This window comes from Sciurus vulgaris (assembly GCF_902686455.1).
Source record: "Sciurus vulgaris genome assembly, chromosome: 14".
Classification (NCBI taxonomy): Eukaryota; Metazoa; Chordata; class Mammalia; order Rodentia; family Sciuridae; genus Sciurus; species Sciurus vulgaris.
In genome coordinates, this window is record NC_136475.1 from 77,154,160 (window position 1) to 77,178,479 (window position 24,320).

The 24,320-nt window shown below is 42.8% G+C and overlaps 1 protein-coding gene and 1 long non-coding RNA gene across 7 annotated transcripts in view; one reads left to right on the top strand and one right to left on the bottom strand.

Annotated features, from left to right (window-relative positions):
* RBKS (ribokinase) overlaps positions 1 to 23,494 on the top strand; it is an 84,878-nt gene extending 61,384 nt beyond the window's left edge. For 2 of the 6 annotated variants that reach the window (XM_079110349.1, XM_079110344.1), the window contains exon 8: positions 22,977 to 23,487. In XM_079110349.1, coding sequence (XP_078966475.1) covers positions 22,977 to 23,150 — 174 coding nt within the window. In that variant the 3' untranslated portion in view covers positions 23,151 to 23,487. Of the gene's footprint in view, positions 1 to 11,448; positions 11,717 to 14,561; positions 14,690 to 22,976 lie in introns of those variants that run through there. The other 4 variants (XR_013759129.1, XM_079110347.1, XM_079110346.1 and 1 more) reach the window with 4 other exon arrangements.
* Positions 5 to 11,439, bottom strand: LOC306643959. Its single transcript, XR_013759130.1, has 3 exons — positions 9,436 to 11,439; positions 4,247 to 4,487; positions 5 to 3,608 (listed from the first exon to the last, which is right to left on the bottom strand). It is a non-coding gene; the product is annotated as an uncharacterized lncRNA (long non-coding RNA).
* Positions 23,495 to 24,320: the final 826 nt, after the last annotated feature.

Sequence of the window (24,320 nt, forward strand, 5' to 3'; positions counted from 1 at the left end):
AGTGGCAGAGCCAGGGTTGATTTTAGGTCTACCTGTCTGTCTGACTGACTCCAGCTGCTGTGTACTTTCTACCTCGCCACTCTGCCTGATTTCACACTCTGATTTGACATTCCAGCACTGACTTTCTTGTCACTTGTCATGATACAGGCTTCTATAATTGCTCCTTTTCTCTAGATCTTCAGAAGCTGCCAGATCTTGAAAAGGCCTTGCTTACTTTGTACAGTACACTGCAAACTCACTTAATAATCCACACACACCCTGGGAACAGTGCCCGGCGCACGTAAGCACTCAGTGTTAGCTCATCAGTCTGTGATATCCCGTTATTTACTTTACATGGACCATGTGGGGTTACTGGATAGCTAGTCCCAGGAGCTTGCTCCACCTGCTGTCGAGCAGAATGGACCTTCCCTTGGCTGGAGAGAACCCAGGTCCCACCACCATTCCACTCCAGCCTCTCCCTCCACAGGGTGAGGGCTGACATCCCTGGGTAGCCCATTCCAGAGAGCAAAGGCTCTGGCACAGTACACGATCATTCGTTCTTCTGTTTGTTTGTTTAATTAAGTACATTAATGGTAAAGGACTTGTTTATTTATTTATTTTTAATTTTTTGTGTTGCTGGGGATCAAATCCGGGGCTTTGAGCATGCTAGGGAAGCCCTCTGCCACTGAGCTACATCCCCAGCCCTCCCTCCATTTGTTCTTGTCACTGAGTGACCTAACCTGGATGAGAGAGGTACACTACTCTCAAAGACTGTAATCAAATTATCTTTTCATTAAACTTCTTTAATTAGGAGCCTGAATTGCTCAACTATACAGGATAGTGACAATGTGATTTCTCCTTAACATTTCCAAACTAGCTTTCTAATTGAGGGGGAGAAGAATACTCATACTTCCCTGTGTAGCAAACTCTTACCCATCCTCAAAGCCCAGCCTCGAGAGTCCTTTTTGGGAAATTCATTGCTGAAAACAATGCGTAGAATACAATAGCAGCTCTCTGTAAATAAAGAAGTTCCTTCTGGGAAAATAACTAGTCTGAGCACAAGAGTCATTTCTCCTCAGTGGATTAGAATCTCCAGGGCTGTTTACATTCCTCACATTCTACATCCAAGATGCCTGGGGAAAGAAGAATCTGAGATACAAATGCTCTTTTTAAGTATTTGAAAATGAAGTAATTCTCCCTCATTCCTCATTTTCCATTTGAAAATATATCTTCAGAATTTTTTACCTGCAGTTTTACAAAGGCCAGGGCAAAAAAAAAAAAAAAAAAAAAAAAAAGAACAAATGGCACCTCTGAAATTGGCATCAGAGAGTGAAGAAAACCCAGCTGAGGTTCTGAAATAGCCCTCCTAGTCCTGGGAATAATATCATAGAACTCTGTGCAAACTCTGCTCACACTGGCTGCCAGGAAAGATGAAGAAAGCAAAAAGAAGTTCACTGACTGTAAAGAAAGGGCGGAGGACAGGGTAATTGCTAAGGAGACTGATAGACAAGGCATAAGACATCTGCCATGCCCAGGGGGTCCGAGCTAGCTCTATTACATTACTTCCACATCAGCAGATTGCCTCATTTATTAGCTAATCGGGCAGAATTCAATATTTGAAATTATCTTTCTTAATCCTGCATGTGATCAGTTGAAAACCCAGGGCTCTAAAAATCTAATTGTAATTGCTTACCAGAAATGTCATCTTCACTTGGAAGAATTGAACCAAGGCCAAATGTGAGGCTGTTTTTTCTGTTTTCCCAAAGTATTGTCCCACAGCAGAACTGGATATGCATTTACAGGTCCCCAGTGCCCACATTTTAGGGGTTCCCTGAAGAGATCTGGGTCCTGGTCCTGCTTCCAAACTCAGATATGACACAAGACCAAAGACAGAGTGTGGCCATGGAGAAGGGGCATGGAGGTGAAGGAGCAGGCATCCAGCCTTAGCAAAAGTCGAGAGAAACGTCTGAATTAGATAAGCGTGGTCTCTGGGCTGAGCGGGAAGGGAAGGCATGACATGGCAGAGCTTGCTTGCTCATCCATGATCAGGGTTTTCCTCTTGCGCCCCACGCCTCAGCCCCCTCCTCAGCCCTTCCTAAGTGAACTAGCCATCCATGGGACAGTGTGGCAGTGAGCCCATGGTCTGCACCTTGCCTGTTTCCCTAGGCTGCTCCAGTGGTATTCCCAAGACACCTGCAGGGCTGTGCTGTGGGTCTCCCAAGTACTTTCCACGGAGTGGGAGCGTCTCCTGGGAAAACCTGACACAGGATATGAAAAAATCATTGGGGATCCAACTGTCCCACTGTTCCCATACCCGTCACTGCTGGTGGTGGCGGGCGGGGAATGGAGGAACAGTGCGTGGTTCACAGCCATCAGCCTGCCTTTGTGTGAACCTCCAGATGCATCTTGTAGGCTAGTGGCATGTACGCTTTGTGTGTTACCTGTCCTAATGACATGTGCTCTGTGTGAATGAACCGTTAGTGGCACAAACACCTTGCGTGTGTGCGTGCACGCACAGTCACGCACATGTGTGCACAGAATACAGTGGAACAGAGTTAAAAGCTTAACTCCTTAAAGCGAGTCACTTTTGCTTTCCTCTTTATATTATGATCCACCCCTGGAAAAGTCATTTAATTTGGGGATAGAAAGGGTCCAGAGTATATCTTCCCTGAGAGATTCTCTAAAAATTAAAAGGTGTATATTCTTTTCTTCTCTTGGTCAAAACAAACCAAAACTGGAAAAAGAAAGACCATGTTCATAACTACTAAATGACTGTCCTGTTTCTAGTTAGAAAAATTCTTTTCCTTTACTTGGCCTCCTCTGTATTAACTTTTAGTGTTAGAATGTAGAAATCTAATTATTTAGACACATTATAAGTGACTATAATTTGCTTCAAGTACTTACATTTACTGCTTCCCTCAATAGTCCCAAAGCCAATCAGATTGAGATTATCTTCTTAATCTTGCATGTGATCAGTTGAAAATCCCAGGGCTCTAAAAATTAATTGTAACCACTTACCCAAAATGTCACTTGGAAGAACTGAACCAGGTTTCTGTAGGAATCTTGACTGTAGCTCCTCACTTTGCTTGAAACCCACCTCTGTCCATTCGTGGGCATTAAAACCCAAGCCTCAAGATCACCAAGACAATGAGCCCCCAGGACAGTCATAGTTCATGCACTTAGCTTTCTGCCTCTTAGTTCCTTTTTTGTTTTTGGACTCTGGAAAAATCCTCTAGTTTTTAGGCACTTGGGATTTGTTTTATCCTGGAGTTCTGGGCATCTGGAGGCTTTTCAGATGTCTAGGCCATGACATTGCTTAAAGAGGAGGTTAAGAGGGGTTTCATCACATCCCGTGTCCACAGTCAGTATCCTCAGGCTACCTGTGATCTTATTCTCAGAGCATCCCGGGAGTTCCAGGAGTCATTAAACAATAGTTGCCTCTAGAGCTGGAAACAGTTCTTTAAGAATGGACACTTCCTTGGGATATTGAGGCAGGATGATTATAAGTTCAAGACCAGCTTGGGCAATTCAGCAAGATCCTGCCTTAAAATAAAAAAAAAGGGCTGGAGCCTATCAGTGGGTAGAGCACTTGCCTGCCATGTGCAAGGCCCTAGGTTCAATCCCCAGTACTGCAAACAGAGAGAAAAGAAAAAAAGTTAAAGGAAAAAGGGGAAAAAATGAAATGAGAAGTTCCTCTATAGGAAAGTATGGCAAAATGGGGTGATGTGCTCCTACTGTGCATCCATTTATTCGGAGCACTTTGAATTTCTTGCATGCCAAGGGCTGACATCTCTTTCCATTGTATCATCAGTGGTTGCAGATAGTACAGGAAGACACCTGTATATTTTACAAAAGATAACGATCTCAGGCAATTTCCAGGTGCCTTTCCACTGGGCGTACCTACTTGCCTCCCCATCTTAGGGAATCACTCATCTGCACAACAGACAAGCATTTGGAGCAGAAATATAGCCTTCATTTAAAGTAAATAACAAGTAGGCATGGCAGCACACGCCTGTAATCCCAGAGGCTTGGGAGGCTGAGGCAGGAGGAATGCAAGTTCAAAGCCAGCCTCAGCAACTTAGCAAGGTCCTAAGGGCCTAAAATTACAAAAGGGCTGAGGATATGGCTCAGTGATTCAGCGCCCCTGAGTTCAATCCCCAGTGCCAAAACATAAATACATAAAGTGATAATATTTGAAGGAAGCTTTTGCAGTGTGACGCAGTTCAGATATTTTGCCCTACCATGCACGCTTTAGATGCTACCTTACTCTCAATAGAAACACGGCCTCATGTAACTATGCTTCCTTCTCGATGAAGTGACAGATTGGCCAGCATGTGATGAATCTGGGTTGTGTAGACAAAAATACCAGGTATCCCAGCCAAGGCATACAGTTTGCTGTGAATCATCCACACCAACTTTCAGGACAGTTAGAGTCACAGAACAATTGCTCAGTTCCTTCATTTTCACAGTGTGGACCTGGCTCCAGACCCAAGAGTGAAGCAGCAACTCTAAGAAAGCAGAAACATTATAAATAACCCAGAGAACCCTTTTATAACAGCAACTGCCCGCTGATTTGTGGCCTAACAGCTCGAGCAGAAAAGGATATAAATACAATATTGTGCAATGACTAATTACTCAAAACTTTGTGCCTCAGCAGAAGTGGAACCTGTGGTTGATGCTAATGTTATCGGATGCCTTTGCTATTTAATAATCTGGTAGCTTTATATTATCTAGCATGGAATTTTCATGGAGAACAATGATTTTATTTCAAGTACCTCTCACTGAAATAAAAAAGCAGCTGTTAAAAGATGAACATTTGGCAGAAGATGTTTTAGCAAATCTTGTAAGATACTAAATCATATTGGATTAACTGTTTTCTGTGTAGAAGAGTGGGGTCACAAAGAAAAAAGACTGCTGACCACAGAAGGCAAGGCCAGTCTTTAGAACCAGTGAATCACTAAAGGACATTTTAGTTTTAAGTGCCATTTATTCACTGATATGTTAAGTTATTTATATACAAAGCTTTCATTAATGTTGCCTGAAGAATGGGCCCTTTTTTATTCCATTTTTAGCTCGTACTCAAGACTCCTTTTCTCTTTCATTAATTAGAGAGTAAATTAATCCACCACAGACATTTGGGGCAGAATGGGGATTTGAGCCAGTTTTCAGTCTCCATGGGCCATCCTCCTCTGTGGCTCGCCAGACAGCAGAGCAAGAAGGGCTGTGACTGCAGGTGGCGCCTGCCAGCACTGCCCCATGGGCCCTGCCTGCTAACCTGAGGAGGCAGAGAATGTGTGGCCTACCCACTCCAGGTTGACAGTGTCCCTCATATGTTCTTTAGCCAACCACCAACCCAACTAGGAGTGAACCAGTGAGGAAGTGACATCATGACACAGTTGCTGGGCACAGCCTTAATGTGCCATACGGACAGGGAGGTTTTACATTGTTAATATAATTGTAAGTAAAACATGAAATCCTCTTCTTTTTTAAATGATCAGGCAGCATGCAAACAGCTTTTCCTCAGCTCCTATTCCTGGCTTGGAGTGGGTCATGGATGAAGATTTTAAATGGAAGGAGGACTCTCAGAGATGACTGAGGATGGATTAGAGTGGGGCCCAGACTTGGGCTGAGGGGAGAATGGAGTGAAGGAAAGGAGTCAAGTGGGCATGTCTGCTTGCATACCATTCAGTGATAAGAGACCGTCACCAGGATGCAAGTGTTAGCTCAAAACAGCTTCTTCCAAACACTCCACATCAGTGCTAGTGTGACTGGCCAGCTCAGTGCCCATCACCAGCTGATGAAGCTGAGAGTGGACCCTGAGTGGACATAGGCAGGCCCAGATGGAGCCAGCAAATGGCCTCTGTCAGTATGAACCATTGGCTTTCTTGGACCAGGAGCCATTTATCACCAACAGTGGGGCCAGATCTCTGACAGTCAGCACCTCAGCCACGAGCACTCGTGTGTGAAGGCTGAGGTGCCAAACACTGCATCCAGCAGGGGAGTTCTTTGTCTTTGATTCAGTTTTTGATTAAATCCAAGTGAGGTGATTATTGTGATACCTGTACTCTTGCAAATATACTAAATATGTGTAGGGTACTAATATGTGAGAATCTGGAAGCTCTGGGATGAAGGTTGGTAGGGTTTTTCTTGTTCTACAGTAGTTGAAATTTAATCAATATATTGACAATGGAAAGGCCACTGTCATTTTTAATACCACTGACAGTCTCTTTGGGCAGTGGAAGGTGCCCTGAACCTATCTCAGCCCTACCTCACTTTGATTTTACACTTGACCTCCCATTGATCCTTCTCTGTTCTCATCTATCTAAATGAAAGAAGACTTTAGCCCCATAAACCTCATTCTGGATAGAAATACATAATTCAAGAGTAATACTGATGTCAAAGAAGAAAAGGCACACCAATTTGTGTCAGCATTTGCTGTAAATTAAAGAGGAGTACAAGGAGAGTTTAATGTAATGTAGAGTTGAAATTAAAATAGAACCAATATTTAGGCATTCCTCCGCCTCTTTTTTCCCTGCTGTGACATGAAAGATTGACTTTCTCCCAGCCTAAGTATTAATGTATTTCATTTTTTTTCTTTTCCACTAGGATTTTTTTCCCATAAAATGTTACATGTTTATCAATGGCATCTGAAATTGGACTTTTTCACTGGTTCCATTCTTAATCACAACAGCAAAAAGCAGGGGAGGATGGAGCCACTTCCCCTCGTCCTCCACACCTTCCATGTTTGCAGCAGAGAAAGGACCTCTGCCTGCTCATCTGCTGTCATGAACTATTGATTCCCCTGGATACCGATTCCCTAATGTGTCACCTCCATGATGTCTTTCTTTTTCTAAAGCTGGAAAATCAAAAGTAGATACGAACATCTCACAGCGTAACGTTGTGTATGGTTCACGGGAATCCTTTAACACACACCCAAGAGTGTCCTCCCCTGTAAAGCAGTCCTGGGGGAAGCTTCACATTTAGTCCAATCCAACCACCTTTGTTCAGAACCTGTCCGAGGCTCTTTATTCAAATTTCCACCAGAGCTACTGTAGTTCTTTATATTTGCCCATTGTTTTTGCTCAGTGGTGGAACTCCCCAGCTTGATTCCCCAACTAAATCACTAGAGTTGGTTTTAAGTGATTCAGTCTTTCCAGAAATAAATTCCCCTGAAGAGTGGTTCTCGAAGTGTGGCCCCTGATGTCACAGAATAGCAGCCTCCACACCACCTGAGAACTCATTAGAAGTGTAATTCCTGGGGCTAGAGTTGTGGCTCAGAGGTAGGGCGCTTGCCTAGCATGTGTGAGGCACTGGGTTCGATTCTCAGCACCGCATATAAATAAAGTAAAGAGCCATGGACAAATTTTAAAAATATGTTTATTTATTTATTTAGTGGTGCTGGGGATTTGAACCCAGGGTTTTGTGTTTGCGAGGCAAGTACTCTACCAACTGAGCTATATCCCCAGCCCAAAAAAAAAAAGGTTTAAAAAAAAAAGTGTAATTCCTGGGCCCCACCTTGGATTTAATGGATCAGAAAGCCTGGGGTGGAGCCCAGCAGCCTTGGGTAAGCAAGCCCTCCAGGCAGTTCTGACCAGTGCTCAAGCCTGAGAACCTCTGGTTTAGAAGAACTAAGTTTGCTTCCAGTGAGGATATTCAAAGATATGCTGCAATTTTTGATGATATTCCAAAAAAGTTTCAAAATATTTTTTGGCAAAGATGGAAGACGTGTATGGCCTCCCCAGAGGACTGCTTTAAGGGAGCTGTGCTTCCACCAAAGGCATCCTAATTGTGCCATCTAACCATTGACCCCGAGCCACTTCTTACACTTGATTTCTCATCTGGAAAATGAAAGACTCGCCCTTCTACCTCACAGGATTGTAATGAGATTCAAATTGAATCACATCTGCAAACATGCCCTGTAAGCCGGAGAGTACTCAGTAAAAGTGAAAGTTAAATCACTCCGCAGGCAGGATCCAGCATCAGGGATGTGAGTGGGGAAAGGCCTGTCAGCCAGATCCACCTTTTAGTCTCCATGGTGCCCTGGTGGGTGGATCCGATTCTGCCATTTCAGCCCAGTTTGAAGGAAAAACATTTCCTGATTAGTGACAACGAGAGGCTGGGGGTAAAGCCACGCTCAGACATGCTGCTTTCTCTGGGTCTCAGGAAAGCTCTGTGAGGATCAGAGAGGGCAGACAGTGTTGTGTGGCTACTAAGGCTCATGCCAGTACGTGGCTCACACCAGGCATGCAAGGGTCTCTCCAAAAACCATCTACTTCAGGGCAGTGCAAGGGAGTCTTGACCTTTAAGAAGGAAGTTTAGTGCTACACATTAATCATTACAGAAAACTGAAAAGAAGATCCCTTGAGCCAACCAAATCTATACAAACTGAGATTTACAAACCAGACCAGTTAATGTGTTTATTCGGGAAGAATGTGGGTAGATTTTTACCTCAGAGATTAACTTTTACGAACAATTTCACCACAGGAATTGTTAAACAGCAAGCTCCTGATGCATTTATAATTTAATTTGAAAACTCTAGTGAACACTTCTGAGCAAGAAGGAAGCTAAGCCTGTTGCCTCAGTGCTTATTAGGAATGAAGTTTTAGTAACACGGAACAGTTCCCACTGGGCCAGTATCAGCTTCACATTTCACATAAAGTGCCAGCTAAAATCAAGAGATTAGGTATGAATATAATTGGTTAATTATGGTTAAATTATTGGTTAATTGTGAAATAGTATGCTATTGGATAACTCTAGAATTGAAATATGAAATGATTTTACTCAAAAATGTATGTCTATCTAACAAATCTGTAGAGACAGCAAAGATTAGTGGTTGCTAGGCCTCGGGGTAGTAGGAAGAATGGGGAGTGACTGTTAATGAGTGTGAGGTTTCTTTTAGGGGGATGAACACTTCTAAAATAGATCGTGGTGATGGTTGCTCAACCCTGTGACTATACTAAACACGGAACTGTTTGCTTTAAGCGAATGACTTGTAGGGTCTGAATTATATCTCCAGCCTGTTTTCTGGAGGGAGCTGGGATGTATCTCAGTGACACAGCATGTGCTTAGCATGCACAAAGCCATGGGTTCAATCCCTAGAACTGCAAAGAAACAGCAACAATAAAAAACCTTTTAAACAAATCCAATAGCAAGTAAAGTGTATAGCTGAGGGAAAAATTGTGCCTACTGAAAAGACAAATGAAAACATCAAAACTTTGCTGCATGTTTCATACTTGATTAATTTGAAATACTGATCATTTGAAATCTATTAAACCAGAAAATATTTACTTTCTATTAATTAGAGTATTTTCAAAAATGGACTATCTCAGCCTAATAATTGAAATTTAACAATCATAAAGTGGCTGACAGGAGAAGGCAAAGTCATGGACATTTGTGACATAATAGTTTGTCATGTCCCCTACAGATTTATTTAGAATGAAAATCAGCAGCACTTACACAATAATGATACGAAGTCTTGGATTCTCACTGTCCATCTTGATGGTCATAAACTGCTCTGGATTGGAAAGGTCGAGGTTGGGGAAGGATGTGATCTCATCTTTATGAGATAAATAATGCTGATAAGAGAAGAAGGGAGATTCAGATGTGAGCTGCGACACTGGGCTCTTGTGTAAGTCGCATCACCTCCCCTGGTCCGTTTGCCAGAGGCCCTCTGTCATGTCTGCACAGGAGACAGCCTCTGACCTTTCCTGCCTTGGGAGGGTAGGCCAGCCACCCTGGTCTTCATCTTCTTGCTAAATTCCTCACTCTGGGCTTGGGCCTTGCCCAGTGCTCACTGGTAACCATGGAGACTATAACTGAGGCAAACAGGAAAGGAATTGGCTGGGAGATGTAGGAACTTCTGGCTCAGTGGAAAGAAAGCAAGGGCCACCAGCACCTGCACTGTGTGACTTACAGCGTAGAGCTTGCTGGTTAGGGCCTCTTCGTGCACCAGAAGACCTGACTGGGCCACTGGCAGTTCTTTGGGATAACAGACCTTACTTCGATGTTTCTCATCCTTTTTTTGCCATTATTATCCCACTCCAGCCCCAAGGAGCCTTTTAAGATTTTTCCCCTAATCACCCTTTCTTCCCCCATAAATATTAATACCACAAATACTACAAACACACACACATACATGCACGCATGCACATACAGTTGTATACTGTGACCCTTTGAAAGCCACAAATTATTGTAATAACTAAAATTCTTTTTCATACTCTTACAAGAACCGATTTCCGCCACCTTGACAATGTGGCCTCAATCGAAAATGCACACCCTGTATGAAATGAAGGACCTGGGCAGGGCCTTCCTGCTCACGCTTGGAGTGAGTGGTGAGGGCAGTCACGTGGAAAAGGTGGATCAGATGGCCTGATGTCCATCGCTAACCTCAGGTTCCAGTACTGCTAGAGGAATGTCCCTCCAAAACCACATTGCTCCCACACCATCCGTTCAGCCTGCCTGTCACCCTCAGGGCTCAGCCACCCCCCTCCAGAGTGTTAACCCTCTGCCCTAGAGAACAGATTGCTGCATCCGTCAGCCCTGCGGGGCAGGCAGATGCAGGACTCCCACCGGGGGGTGGCCCCCTTCCAGGCAGTCCCATAGCCCCACCCAACCCAGCTCTGTGCCTCTGCCCAGAGCCTCTCTCATCATTCACTTTCTGTTCCTTGTCCCCAAACAAAAGAGACTTTCCAGGCTACCCCAGTCTCACGCTGACTAAAGGGACCTTTATACTTTTCACTATAGATGGTTTCATAGCCTCTCTAAAGGTCCCAGAGTATGTCCCCTGACCCACAAGGGAGTGGATTTCAGAGACCCAAGCACATACAGAGGGCCACTGATGGAACTCTCTGGAGTCTGGCCTCTCTCATAATCAAGGGCTACAGGAGACTGTCATCTGCTTCTTCCTGGCCACCCTTGTTCTCCTCTAAGCCAACAAGAGAAAGCTGGTCCCCTTCTCCTAGGATCCTTCAGATGGTGTCCTAGGATGGTGGCCCCCACGTTCCTCAGGACCCTGTCTGGCCCCTTCAGACCCAGGCCTTCACTCTAAAACCATGAGCAAACTAAAGGGCTTCTGAGATGGTACCACCTAGTCTACCCACCTCTGTTGCACACTGGCTCTGTGCTGGGCCCTTTGACACATATCATCTAATTCAGTATTTATAGCAGCCCTCTAAGGTAGGATCCATTGTACTAATAAAATAAACAGACACAGAAAAGTTGAGTAACCTGCCAGAGGTCACCCAGCTGGTAAGTGGTGAAATCAAGACTTAAACCAGGGCTGTCTAACTTAAACCATCGGCTGCATTGTTCCATTTGAGAAAACATCTGCCCAGTTGTCTGAATAGAAATAAAAATGACAGAGGGACTTCAAGGCAGGGAAAGGCAATGAATTTGCCATTCTTAAGATGAGAGAGCTAACAAAAAGGCATAGACAGGATTTAAAAGCTCTTTCTCTGCCACTTCCCCAAGGTTCACGACTCCATACCTCTTCCTGTGAAGAACAAACCCTTTGAGGACAAAGAATGACTTACTTTCTCAGGCCCAATCAGATACTCCTGCCTCAGCCTCCTGCACCAGGAACAAGGCAGACACCCTCTTCTTAGAACTTGGACACCGTATCAGAGCAGGACGGGCCACCAGAGTAACCTAAGGGTGAGCGTGGGAGCAGTTGGCATAACCCTCCTTGAACTGTTCTCTCCTGAGGAAATTTTGACTCACACCCAGTGTAGACAGCAAGGCTGACTGACCCTCTAGGTGAGATGCAGGGCCCCACATGGGGGTGGAAGATACCAGGGACCCTGGTCGTTTACATTAACTCTCTCCCCATTTCCTGAACCCCTTGCAAGATCCTTTTTTAAGATGAAATAGTGCGTTGGCTTGGGATTTAGTCATGTTTCATCATTTGCTTTTCCCTGACTTCTAAAACCACAAGGCTGGCTGAGGAATTCGTGGTCTGCAGTATAGGCTCTGAATAGCTTTGTGCAGGGGGAGGTCTGAAAAGAAAAGAAAGTGGTGTCTGCTTGTCAGATGGAATGCGTGAAGACATCGGGGAGGAATGCACAGGCTTTAACTGTGAGGGTCCCTTGGCGGTGTGGGCTCTGAATCATGCCGCGTGGGCTTGGATTCCTAACGAGTGAAGCCGGGGTGATGACATCATTCTTGCAAGACTGTCTGGGGTCTGTTGTGCCGCCTGACACCATCTCACCTTGGGGATTTTCATCACATGGGGGTTTTCCCAACCACCCTTAATGCCCATCATTCCTTCCAACTTGTCCACTTTTCTATCAACTGGAATTGACCAACCAGGACTTTCACAAGCCTATCCTGTTGCCTTCCCTCCTCCAGGGCATTCTTGGGACAGAGTGTGCTTCTTGCCTGATCACTTGGCATCCTTTCTGACAGGGTTTAATTCAGTCAGCATGTATTTCAGCCCTGGGCTGGATAGCACTGGGTCTCAGGATGTGCAGGTGATGAAGACTGTCTGTCTTCATATCTTCGGAAAGGAGGGAAGGGAACATGGTGGAGGGGGGCGTACCTAACCTAGGCTGGTGGGCTAGGCAAAAGCACAGTGCTTTGAACATAGTGCCAAGTAATAAATATGTAATGAGTAAGCTAATGCCTGAGTCTTAGAAAGACAAGTATAGGAGTTAGTACAGGGAAGAGTGTGCAGAGCCATCTCCATGAACGAAAAGATGCACAAGTGAGTAGGAAGTAAGAGGTGAAACTGGAAAAGTGGCTCAGGGAGCTATGTGCACCATGTTAAGGAACTGAAATTATAACCTAAGAAGGATGAGAAACGTTGAAAGTGCTTTAGGAATGGAAGTGAGGTGGCCAGATTTGCAGCAGTGTAGAGAACAGATTCCTAGGGTCCAGACCAGAGGTGGGAAGGTAATGGGGTCCTCTGGAGGTGATGTGAACATGACGTAGGGCAGTGTAAGAGTGGAGACAAGAACAGATGGGAGGAGTATTTAGGCTTTAAACGTGATGAGTATGCAGGAGAGAGGAATCCAGAAGGCCTCCCATCCCAGGTTTTCAGAATGGTGGTCCCATGACTGACAAGATAAAAAGAAGGCTTTGCCATCAGTTTGGTTGTGTTGCATTAGAGTTGTCTGCAAAAGACATGAGCCTGGTGGAGAAAGTTTACAGGTAGATGCCCAAATCCAAGGATAGAGGAGTCTGGGCGAAAGATACGGATTTATGACTCCTCGTATTTACAGCAGTTGAGACACCCAGGAAACGATGAGGAATGAGGAGGAGAATGGGCCTACCACAGAGCCCAAGAGAAACCAGTATCAGTGTGTAGGAGGAGGAAGAGGGGGCCCATGACAAACACAGAAGGAAGGGTCAGAGAAATACAAAGGACCGAGGGGAGTCCTGTTCTGCTCTGTGCTTCTGTGATCAACTTCACGGTGCCTTTCTCCCTCCCAAAACTTCCACCTAAGCTCCTGTTGATCATACGTAAGCTCTTTTGCATCCTTAACTCCCTGTAAAGCCCTCACAGGTGAATGCTGTTCCTGGTCCCAAAACCCATTCATTGCAGTTTCCAGCCATACCTTCTCTGCCCTCCTGTGAAATTTCCTGCATCCTTGAGTCTCACGTAATTCAGGTACAGCACTTCCACCTTGTTTCCTGAACATTCTCTGTTCATCTAAGTCTTCGGTATCTACAGCACCATTTTTCTTTCACCCCAGTGCAGCCATCACACAGGATACACACAGTACCATGAGGATGAGCCATTTCCGAGTCCCATGGTTCCCAGATGCCCTCACCTCTGATGACTCTTCACCTCCACTCCACTCAGCCTCTCACTCCAGTGATGACCTCCAGGACTGCGTTAATAACCTCCTGGAACTTCTGTCCTGTGGTAATAAACCCTGGATCCTACTCTGACCACAGCCAGCTCTCTTGCCTGTTCTACACTCCTCTTACTTTCTTAGCTCCCCTGTCAAGCCCCTCCTGACCTGTCTTCCTTCCTTACCCAGTCAGACTTTGTTCACCTGAAACATTCTTTCCTGAAAACTTTGTTTCCTTTGAGCCCCTTCTCATCCCCCACACCGGCCCAGGACACCTTCTTCTAGTTCACACCCTCTTCTCTGCCTCTGCCCCAAAAGCATGTAGAGGAAAATGAGCCCCGTACGGAAGAACATCACTAGAGAGTCATGGTCGTGCTCTCCCATGCCTGTCGTCCTCCATCACTATAGAAAACATAAGCCTTTCCCATGTGGAAGAGAGAAAAATTGATCAGAGCCAAAAATCCCAATCTCTTGTTCTCAAAATAGCTGTCCCACCTGCTCTCTCACACAGGTGACACTGGAACAAACCTTGACTGCCATTTACCACCTTTTCTGTTACACTGGACAGTTTGTTTAATCTTGGATTTCATTTCCTTGGCTTTAATATAAAGACCCCAAAGGGGTGCTGCTGGCCTCTGTAGCACTTTGTACTAATCAGAAGACGCCCCTGTGTAGGCTCACAGCTTGGTGTCCGCAGGCACACACTCACCCCTTCAGCTGGGTACCTTCCTACAATACCACTTGGCATAACCATCCACAATTCAAAAGGCGCCTTCCTTCCTTTCACAGAGTCCTTGCAATAACATGGGAAGCACCCAGCAGAGAGCCTGACCCACAAGAACCTCAGAAAAAGAGCCCCCGCGACACTGGGAGCTGGGTTAACACGCCCACCAGTGTTCCAGCACTTACTGCCCAGCTCCACAGAGTACCAGTGTGTTCCTCTCCCTTATCAAGGAGCAGACCCCCAAGTGATGAGGAGGGGCCCTGAGAGGGAATGGGGAGGTGGGCACTGACCCAAGAGGACAGTCTAATAGGGGGAAGAAGAGAAAGGAGAAAGCAACCTCTCCATGGTAACACTGACTTGGGGGCTAGCAGCAGAGGCCACCCAGCTGACCCCACACTCCGGCTTTAAGGTGCTATCCCTAGGAGATCCCATGTCACTAGCTATTCCTGAGTGGCACCCCTGCCCCACCAGCCCGGCTGACTACCTCAGCGCCCCCCTCACTCACTCTATTAGAGGCTCAGCATGCCAAGGGGCATGCTTTGCTGTTCTTTCCAGCTGCCTGTGTGGGTACCACAGATAAGAGCTTCTCAGAACCAAGGAGTGTGAAGGCCCTCAGGAAAGCAGGGTTTCAGAATGCCATATCCTTTCTGTGAGAGCAGCTCTTCCTTAAGAGGAAATCATTCTGAGAAGGTGACGAATAGTAGCCACACAGTTAATTGTATGAAAGATGGATTATGCCATCACCCCTTTTGGCATAAAAATAATTTTCAGTAAAAGGTTAAAACTATCATGTTGTATCAATGAGAACTGTTCCATTATTCCAAGAATGATTGATTGGAAAGTACTTTACTTACAAGAAAATCACAGTGATACAATACAGCTTCCACTTTTAAAGCACTTACCATTAAAAAAAATCATACCAATGTATAAAAATAGTTATACTGAAGATGTGAATCAACAGCACTCGAAAGTCTTGTGGTATAAATAGATTCAACAATGGGACTATCAAGGAACTCTGGGCCATGACAACCTAACCTCCATTTTCAGTAACAGAAAAGAAGTAACGTGGTTCAACCTGGGCCACCTTGGAAGAGATCTTGGGAAGAAAACATGAAGGAACTAGAACCACTAGGTCAGGTCAGTTCAAAGCACTGGGCAAGGCATTGGGAGAGACACAGGGGACAGAGATATGGTCTCTGCCTTAAAGAGTTTTCAAACTGTCCCATGTCACAGGCCTGTACAAAAAACAATCAGGACTATGTATTCAGGGTCCTGAGAAATACCAAGAGAAGCAAGATGCTTAGAGATTGGTGATTCCTTCCTTTGGTCCTTCCTCCCTGCTGCCTGCCTCCGGTAAACATTTAAAGGTGGTATAATATGAACACAGAGCATGGAGTTGACTGTTCTGGACGCAGGTTTCAGCTCTGCCATTTACTAGCTGATGTGATCCTGCACAGATAATTTAGTGTCATTTCAGGGGGAGTGGGACTGTCATTGTAAAGGTGAAATGAAGTATTATGTATATATGTGTGTGTGTGTGTGTGTGTAAATATATATATCTCAAATACCCAGGTTGCGTCCTACTGCAAGTAAACAGTAAAAGCTGCCTTACCCTTCCACTCCTCTGCAAGGAGTAGAAGTACTTTTCCATTCCTTTCATGCTTCAGTTTTGAGGATCTTTTCTGTTGTTGGATGTAATGTGGCTTTTCAGATGGGCCTTCATGTCTCTGACCTGATGGCCCCTGTCAACCAGGTGCCACTCTACATCTTCATGTTTGGGAACTTCATGGTCCAACTGCTGCCTCTTTGTGAGAAAAATATGGAACCCCCTGCATTTCAGTTCTGGTGACGTCAAGACCAGGGCAACTAGGAGTGGTTCCTCAGCAAACATATGTGCACTGCTGGCAAGGGATTGTGAACTCTAAGGATTCATCCAGGAAAGGAGGAGACAAAAGTCTTTTGTCTGACCTCTCCTAAGAGTTTAACACATGGGGATTGCCTCAGTTCCATTTTTTGGTTAAAAGCAAAAGAAACTAGTTGCAGTCCTGGCATGTTCCTGCCAGCATAGCCACACTTGCCACCAACATCTCTAATCTCATTTTTCTGCATCCACTATCGCAGCAGGAAGTGTTCCTCTCAGTCTCCTCAACTCTCAGGTGCCTGGTCCTGAGTTGCAAAGGAGACTCTTCAGTGAGATGGGCTATTCCCAAATGCAGCAGGAGGCTATGCTCAGTTCATTTCCCACTGACGTGTAGCAGGTATCCACATAATTTTTACAAAGAGAGAAATCATTCAGAGACAAAACAGCCCATTTGCAAATTCACAAAGAATGACTGATGATGATTCTTTTAGCTCTTTAAAGTTTTTAATTTTAAAAGATAAAACTTAGAAAGTTGCAGTAATCCCAGATACTCTTAACCTTTAGCATTAGTCCACCGTTGTTAGCATTTTGCCACATTTGTTTTATTGCTCTTTCAAAATACATGTACACTTTTTTTTTTTTGGATGAACCATTTGAGAGTAAGTTGTTGACATCGCGACTCTTTTCTCTTAATGCTTCAGGATATATCTTCTGAGGACAGGGACATAAATTACAATGTAGTTATCAAGTTTAGGAAATTTAACACTGAAATGAACTTATATGCATAATCCCATAAAGTCCCGATAGTATTATTTATAATTTTTTCCAAGATCCCATCAAAGATTATGTTACATTTAATTGTCTTGTTGCTTTAGTCTCCTTTAATATGAAATAGGTTCTCAAACTTTTATCTTTCCGCTATCAATTTTTTAATGTTTTATGCTTTTGGTATTCTAAGAAATGTGCCTAGCACAGTCACAACAATTATCTCCTTGTTTTCTTCTAGAAGTTTTGTTGTTTTTACTCATTAAGTCTGCGGACTCATTTTGAGTAGTTTGTTTTTTTACATATGGATATCCATTTATTCCAGCATCATTTGTTGAAAAGACTGTCCTTTCCTCGATTCATTTACCTTGATACCTTTGTTGAAAATAAACTGATCATATTATCTGTGGATCTTCCCGGTCAAAGTGACCAACATGTCTATCCTTACATCAGTATCTCACTATCTGATAACTGTAGGTTCTGGTGAGTCTTGAAATCAGATAAGTTACATTCTCCAACCTTGTTCTTTTTCACCATTGTCTCTTCTAGGTCCTTTGCATTTCCATATAAATTTTCAAATCAGTTTTTCAACTTTTAACAATTGCCAGTGGAACTTTTATTGGAATTGTGTTGAACCTATAGATCAGTTTGGGCAGAATTGACATCTTAATAACATTGTTTTCCAATCCAGGAATCTCTCACCATTCATTTAAATTTTCTCTAATTTCTCTTCCTTTATTTAGCAAAAGCATACAGATATACAGATATTCATTTAAATTAAGTCCTAAGTACTTCATTTTTTATGCTATTGTAAATGGTAGTTTTGAGAATTTTGATTTATTGTGCATTATACAGAAATACAATTGACTTAATATTGACCTGGTACCTGGTTACCTTGTTAAACCGACTATTTCTAGTACCTTTTTTACTGGATTTCTTAGGATTTCTACATAGGTCACTATGCCACCTTTATAAAAAAGAAGTTTTGCCTCTTAATTTCCACTCTACACCTTTTTTCTTGTCTTTGTGCACTTGCTAGGGAATACGGTACAATAATTAGTAGTAGTAGTAAAAACAGACATCCTGGATCTTTCCCCGAATGAAGGGGAAGCACTCAGTCTTTCTCATGAAATATGACATTTACTGTAGGTTTTTCATAAGTGCTCTCTGTCAAAAAGATCGTTATACCTTCTATTCCAAATTTCTTGAATTTTTCTCATGAATGAATGTAGAATTTTGTCACATGCCTTTTCTACTCCTCATTTTTTAATGTCGATTTTTTAAAGTCAGTTTTACATTCCTTGAATAAACTTTACTTGGTCATGATGTGTTACATATACAGATATATATAGACATATACAAATAGATGTGTCATATCTATATATACACAATTTATATATATATATTCAATTTGCTAAAAAAAAAAATTAAGATTTTGCATCTCTATTCATTAGGGGTAGTGATCTTATTATGGTTTGGATGTGAGGTGTCCCCCAAAAGCTCACATGTAAGACAATGCAAGAAGGTTCAGGGAAATGATTGGGTTGCGAGAGCCTTAACCCAATCAGTGAATTAACCACCTGATGGAATTAACTGAGTGATTACTGAAGTAGTAGGGTGTGTCTAGAGGTGGGAATTGGGGTGTGACTTTGGGTATATATTTGTATCTGGTGAGTGGATTCTCGGCTTCCGGATCATTATGTAAGCTGGTTTCTTCTGCCACACTCTTCCACCATGATGTTCTGCCTCACCTCGAGCCCTGAGGAATGGAGCCCGCTGCCTATGGATTGAGACCTCTGAAACCATGAGCCCCTAAATAAACCTTTCCTCAGTTGTTCTGGTCAGGCTATTTAGTCATAGCAGTGAAAAAGCTGACTAAAACAGCCTTTTTCTTCTTTTCTTACAATGCCATTGTCTGATTTTGATATCAAGGTAATAATGTTGACCTCATAAAATGACTTGGGAAGTATTCCCTTGGCGCTTCTATTTTTTGAAAGTTTGCATGGAATTTGTATTTTCCTTGCTTAAATGTTTGTAAGAATTCTCCAGTGAAGACATCTGGTCTAGAGTTTTCTTTGTGGGAAAACCCTCATTTTTAAGACAGCAAGAACTTACCTTTGCAGTTCCCATCAGCACTGTGTAGCACTGAGAATGAAGGGAAATCAAGTTGTGAAAATCCCTGTTGCCGGATGAATGGATAAATAAAATGTGGTACATATATGCAAAGGAATATTACTCAACCTTAAAGAAGAATGAAATGATGGCATGTGCAGGTAAATGGATGGAACTAGAGAATATCATGCTAAGTGAAATAAGCCAATCCCAAAAAACCAAAGGCCGAATATTTTCTCTGTTAAGTGGATGCTGATCCATAGTTGGAGGTGGGTAGGGAAGAATGAAAGAACCTTGGATTATGCAGAGGGGAGTGAGGGGAGGGAATGGGAAGGACAGTAGAATGAGATGGACATTATTACCCTGTACCCATGTATGATCACAGTACTGGTGTGACTCAGCACCGTGGACAGCCAGAGGAATGAGAAGTTGTGCTCCATTTGTGTATGTGTGAAAATGCATTCTATTGTCATGTATAATCAATTAGAACAAATTTCTTAAAAAATTTTTTTAAATCCCTGTTGCCTAAAGATGCCTCCAGCACACACACTTCAACTAACATTGTGCTTCCTTGGCCTTAGCAATAGTAAAAGCAGTTGAGTATTTTCAACAGAATGTTTTCAGATACTTCACATGATTTTTTTTTTTTTTTTTAATGATTCTGAGCTGGGCATGGTGGCACACACCTATAATCCCAGTGGCTCAGGAGGCTGAGGCAGGGGGATCAAGAGTTCAAAGCCAGCCTCAGCAAAAGCAAGTGCTAAGCAATTCAATGAGACCCCATTTCTAAAAAAAATACAAAACAGGGCTCAGTGGACAAGTGCCCGTGAGTTCAATCCCCAGTACCCCCACCAAAAAAAAGACTAATTTATTGAGACATAACATTCCACTATGCATCATCATGTGTGGGAAATGTCATACTCTTCTAGTCATTTTGAAATATAGGTTGCTTTTTTAAATGTTATTTTTAGATGTTGATAGACCTTTATTTTATTCATTTATTTATTCATATGTGGTGCTGAGAATCGAACCCAGTGCCTCATACATGCTAGGCAACTACTGAGCCACAACCCCCACCCCTAGATTGTTCTAACCAGTAGTTACCCTACTGTGCTAAAGAAAAACCAGAAGTCATTCCTCCACTCTGTTTTGGTCCCCTTACTGAACTTCTCTCCATCTCTCCTCCCCACTGCCCTTCCCAGTCTCCACTGATCACTATTCCATTCCTTCCTTTTACAAGATTGACTTATTTCCACAAATGAGAACATGTGTGGTTATACATTTTTAAACTTTCTTAAAAATCTTGTCTGTAGCCAGATAAATACCCCATTATCACAATTTGTTTTAAAATACTTAAAACTATTTCTGTCCATGATGGTAGAATGTTTCCCCTTGGTCCTGTGCCCTGCTCTAGAGGGTCAGGCTGCAAGATCAAGATGAGGGAGACACAGAGGCATGGCTTACTTAGTCATTAAACATTTTATTATCTTAAACATTTTTTGAAAAATATTACAAACTTATAACAAACAATATAAAAAGTACATAAAGGGGGAAAAAAGAATACTGCCCCCATACCATGTAAATAAGAAAAAATATAATTTGATATGTTATGTCCTTATTCTCTGTATTCTTAAATACATATGTACTCATATAATATAGGTATTTATCTTTTTTCCTTCTTTCATTCCCTCATGGGATTATTATGCCCAAATATTTGTTTTTGGCTTAACTAAAGGACATTTCTCCATATTGCTAACATTTTATTAATAACCACATACTTTTCCATATTAAGAATCTATCACAGTTTATTCATCCATTCTCCTGTTTCATAGACTGTTTCCAGTGGTTTCCTTTGGAAACAGTGCAGCAGTAAGCATCTTTGTGCATATTTCCCAAATTACAGGCGCTTTTACTTCTGCTGGAGAGTCCCCAGAGTAGGAATGTCAAATCAAAGAGTGTACACATTTCCTTTTCTGAAATTGCATGTATCTTTCTCATTTTTATCCTGGATTTATCTTTTTGCTAGCAGTTGAAGGTATTATTTGACCATGAAGGATGTCATGTGTATTGGAAGAGTTTTCATCAAATCTGTTTTTTATGTATGCCTTTACTCACAGTATCTTAGGATATACAATTTTTTTTAATTTAAAATTTTAAAATGTTTTCCTTTTTCATTATGGACTTTGGGGTTTACTAGTTTGCTTCTGGCCTTACTGCCTGGAGTCATACACATAATCACCTAAACTTTCATTATTATTTATGTTTTATTTTTTACATCTAAGCTTTTGATCTACCTGGAATTTAGCTGTGTGTAACATAAGGACTTGGAATCTTAGAGTTTACTATTCCTCTTCTTATCTTGTAACACCGTCCATATCTTGTAGTCAAAGACTTTCTTATGGTGTTTCACAATATACCCCCCACGCAGCTCTGGTTTCAGACCTTTCTCATGTCCCACTGCTGGGCGAAATGGAAGTTGGTTAGGAATCATGTCTTTCTCCATTGCATCCTTCAGGCAAGAGTGGCAAACACCGCAGGGCACTGAGGCACACAGGAAACACTTATGGAAGCTCTGCTACAACTCCTTGGCATGTGTAATATTGACTGCTTTATCTGTAAACAAGGGGAATGTGGCTCTCCTTAAAACCACTACTTGAGCTCACTGTTCCTTCCTTCCTCTGGGATCTCTGTTCTTTGAGGCCTACCATCTCTCTAGAAATTTGGCTCATTCTATAAGGACCCCCTTCAGGGAAGCTTTATTCAAATCCTTTCTTAAAAATCCAATTGCATTTTATATGATCTGCCACACTGTAGTGTTTGATCCACAGTAGACTTTGCTTCTTTTTTAGTACCCATCACGGTGCTGGGCACATAGCTCATTGAATCCTTCAGCTGCAACTAAAACAATCTCCCATGCCAATCAAGGCTCTTTGTAAAGGCTGAAGAACAGCCTCAAGATTTGTCATGAAAACTCTTGGGTCTAAGGAACCAGCAAATGGAAAAACTAGAAAGTGCCCCCTGAATGCTGTTGAATTCCAGAATAATTTTTCAAGTAATATCATGCAATCACATCTAAATTGTTTTAAGCCATGACTGTAATGCCAGCAACTGGAGAGGCTGAAGCAGGAGGATTTCAAGGCCAGCCTCAGCAACTTAACCAAAGCTGGATTTGATTCTCAGTACAAAAAAAAAGAAAAAAAAAGAAAAAGTACAATAAGAGGGAGCAAAATGACTTTAGAGTGGCAAAACCTGGGCCAGGCAAAACATCAGTGGTAAGTCATTGATACGGTGAGAATGACACTTAAATTTTGTGTTCTTCTTTCCAAAACTACAACCAGTCTGACCATGAGGAAAAAATACACAAATCGCAAATGAAATACATTCTACAAAAATCCTGACCAGACCTCGAAACTATCCAAGTCATCAAACCCGCCTAAGAAACCATCAGCCCATTGGAGTCTGAACTGTTGCAGGATCCCATTTAGAAAACATGACAAATAAATGGGGTCCTACAACAGAATAAAGATATTAAGCAAAAATACAATCCTAATAGAGCGTTCATTTCATTACTGTGGTAAATGTACCACATTAAGATGTTAACAGGTCTGTGCGGGGGATATATGGAAACTCTACCATCCTTGTCCCTTTTCTGTAAAACTATTCTAAAATTGTTTTTAAACTATGCAGCTTGGGCAACAGATTGACTACATGCTTATCTTCTCAACTCTGCTTTTCATTACAGGGTGCTGGTGACAGTTTTGTGGGAGCTTTGGCCTTCTACATGGCTTATTACCCAAATTTGTCCTTGGAAGAAATGATCAGGAGATCCAATTTCATCGCAGCAGTCAGCGTCCAAGCTGCAGGGACACAATCGTCCTATCCGTACAAAAAAGACCTTCCTCCTACTCTGTTCTGATTACTGTTAACTCTCAAATAGATACCTGGAAATAAAATGTACTGGTGGTGGCCATCCCTAGCTAACACTTTCTAGAAAGTGTCCTCTCCCTTCTTTGTAAACATCATGTTAAGAGTCATCTTCAAGTTTTCATTTATTTATTCATAAGAATGATCCTTTGCTTTTCATGCATTCACAGAAGCCAACTAGAATGATTCCACAGTCAGGATCTGAAAATACCACTATTCAGGAACCAGCAAATTCTATTGGCTGTAGATTGTGAATGTCATGTGGCATCACACAGCAGGGGTGGTGGACAGCAGTCTCTAGAGCCAGAGCACAGAATGTCCAATAAGGGGAAAAGGCATAGGAATTCCTATGCCTTTTCCCCTTATTGGACCGACTAGATATTTGTTAGGCCAGAGGTTAAGGCTTTTGTTTAAAGCAATCCATGCATGTTGGATCCTTTACCTGGCTTACTAGGATCATGTAAAAGATTTTTCTTGTAACAAGACCACTGTGTACAGCTTCAACCTAAACATAACTGAGATCTCACCTGTTACTTCTTTGAACCACGGCTTTAACAAAAGATGCCGTAAAATAGCCAATTGACTATAATGCCACAAGTCCTTAAGACTCAACACCTGTTTACACCCAATTCCATTTCCAGTGAGCTGCGCTTGCATTTCCTCTACAGACTGACTGGGCCATGGGGAGGGAACACCTGCTACTTTGGAACAGCACTGCTTCCTAATGCTGTGGCCAGGGCAGGCACTCATGTTTCTCCCATACAAGTGCTTAAGATAAGACAGGGTGTGAACCAGCAAAGCTCAAAAGTGGAGGGGAGGGGGAAAAAAAAAAAAAAAAAGGACTACTCCTTACATTCAGCCAGAATTTTGAGAAATAAAAGAGAAAACTGGAGAGTTTTGAAAATTTGTGGCTAACAGTAGCCTATGTAAGAAAATAAATAGATCTGGGCCAGGAGGATTACCAAGTTTGAGACCAGTCTGGGCAATCTGGTGAGATCCTGTCTCAAAATTTCAAGAACTAGGAATGGCCAGGTGCAGTGCCGCATACCTGTAATCCCAGGGACTCAGGAGGCTGAGGCAGAAGGATCACAAGTTCAAGCACATCCTCAGCAACATAGCAAGACCTCGTCTCAAAATAAAAAGGACTGGGAATACCTTAGTG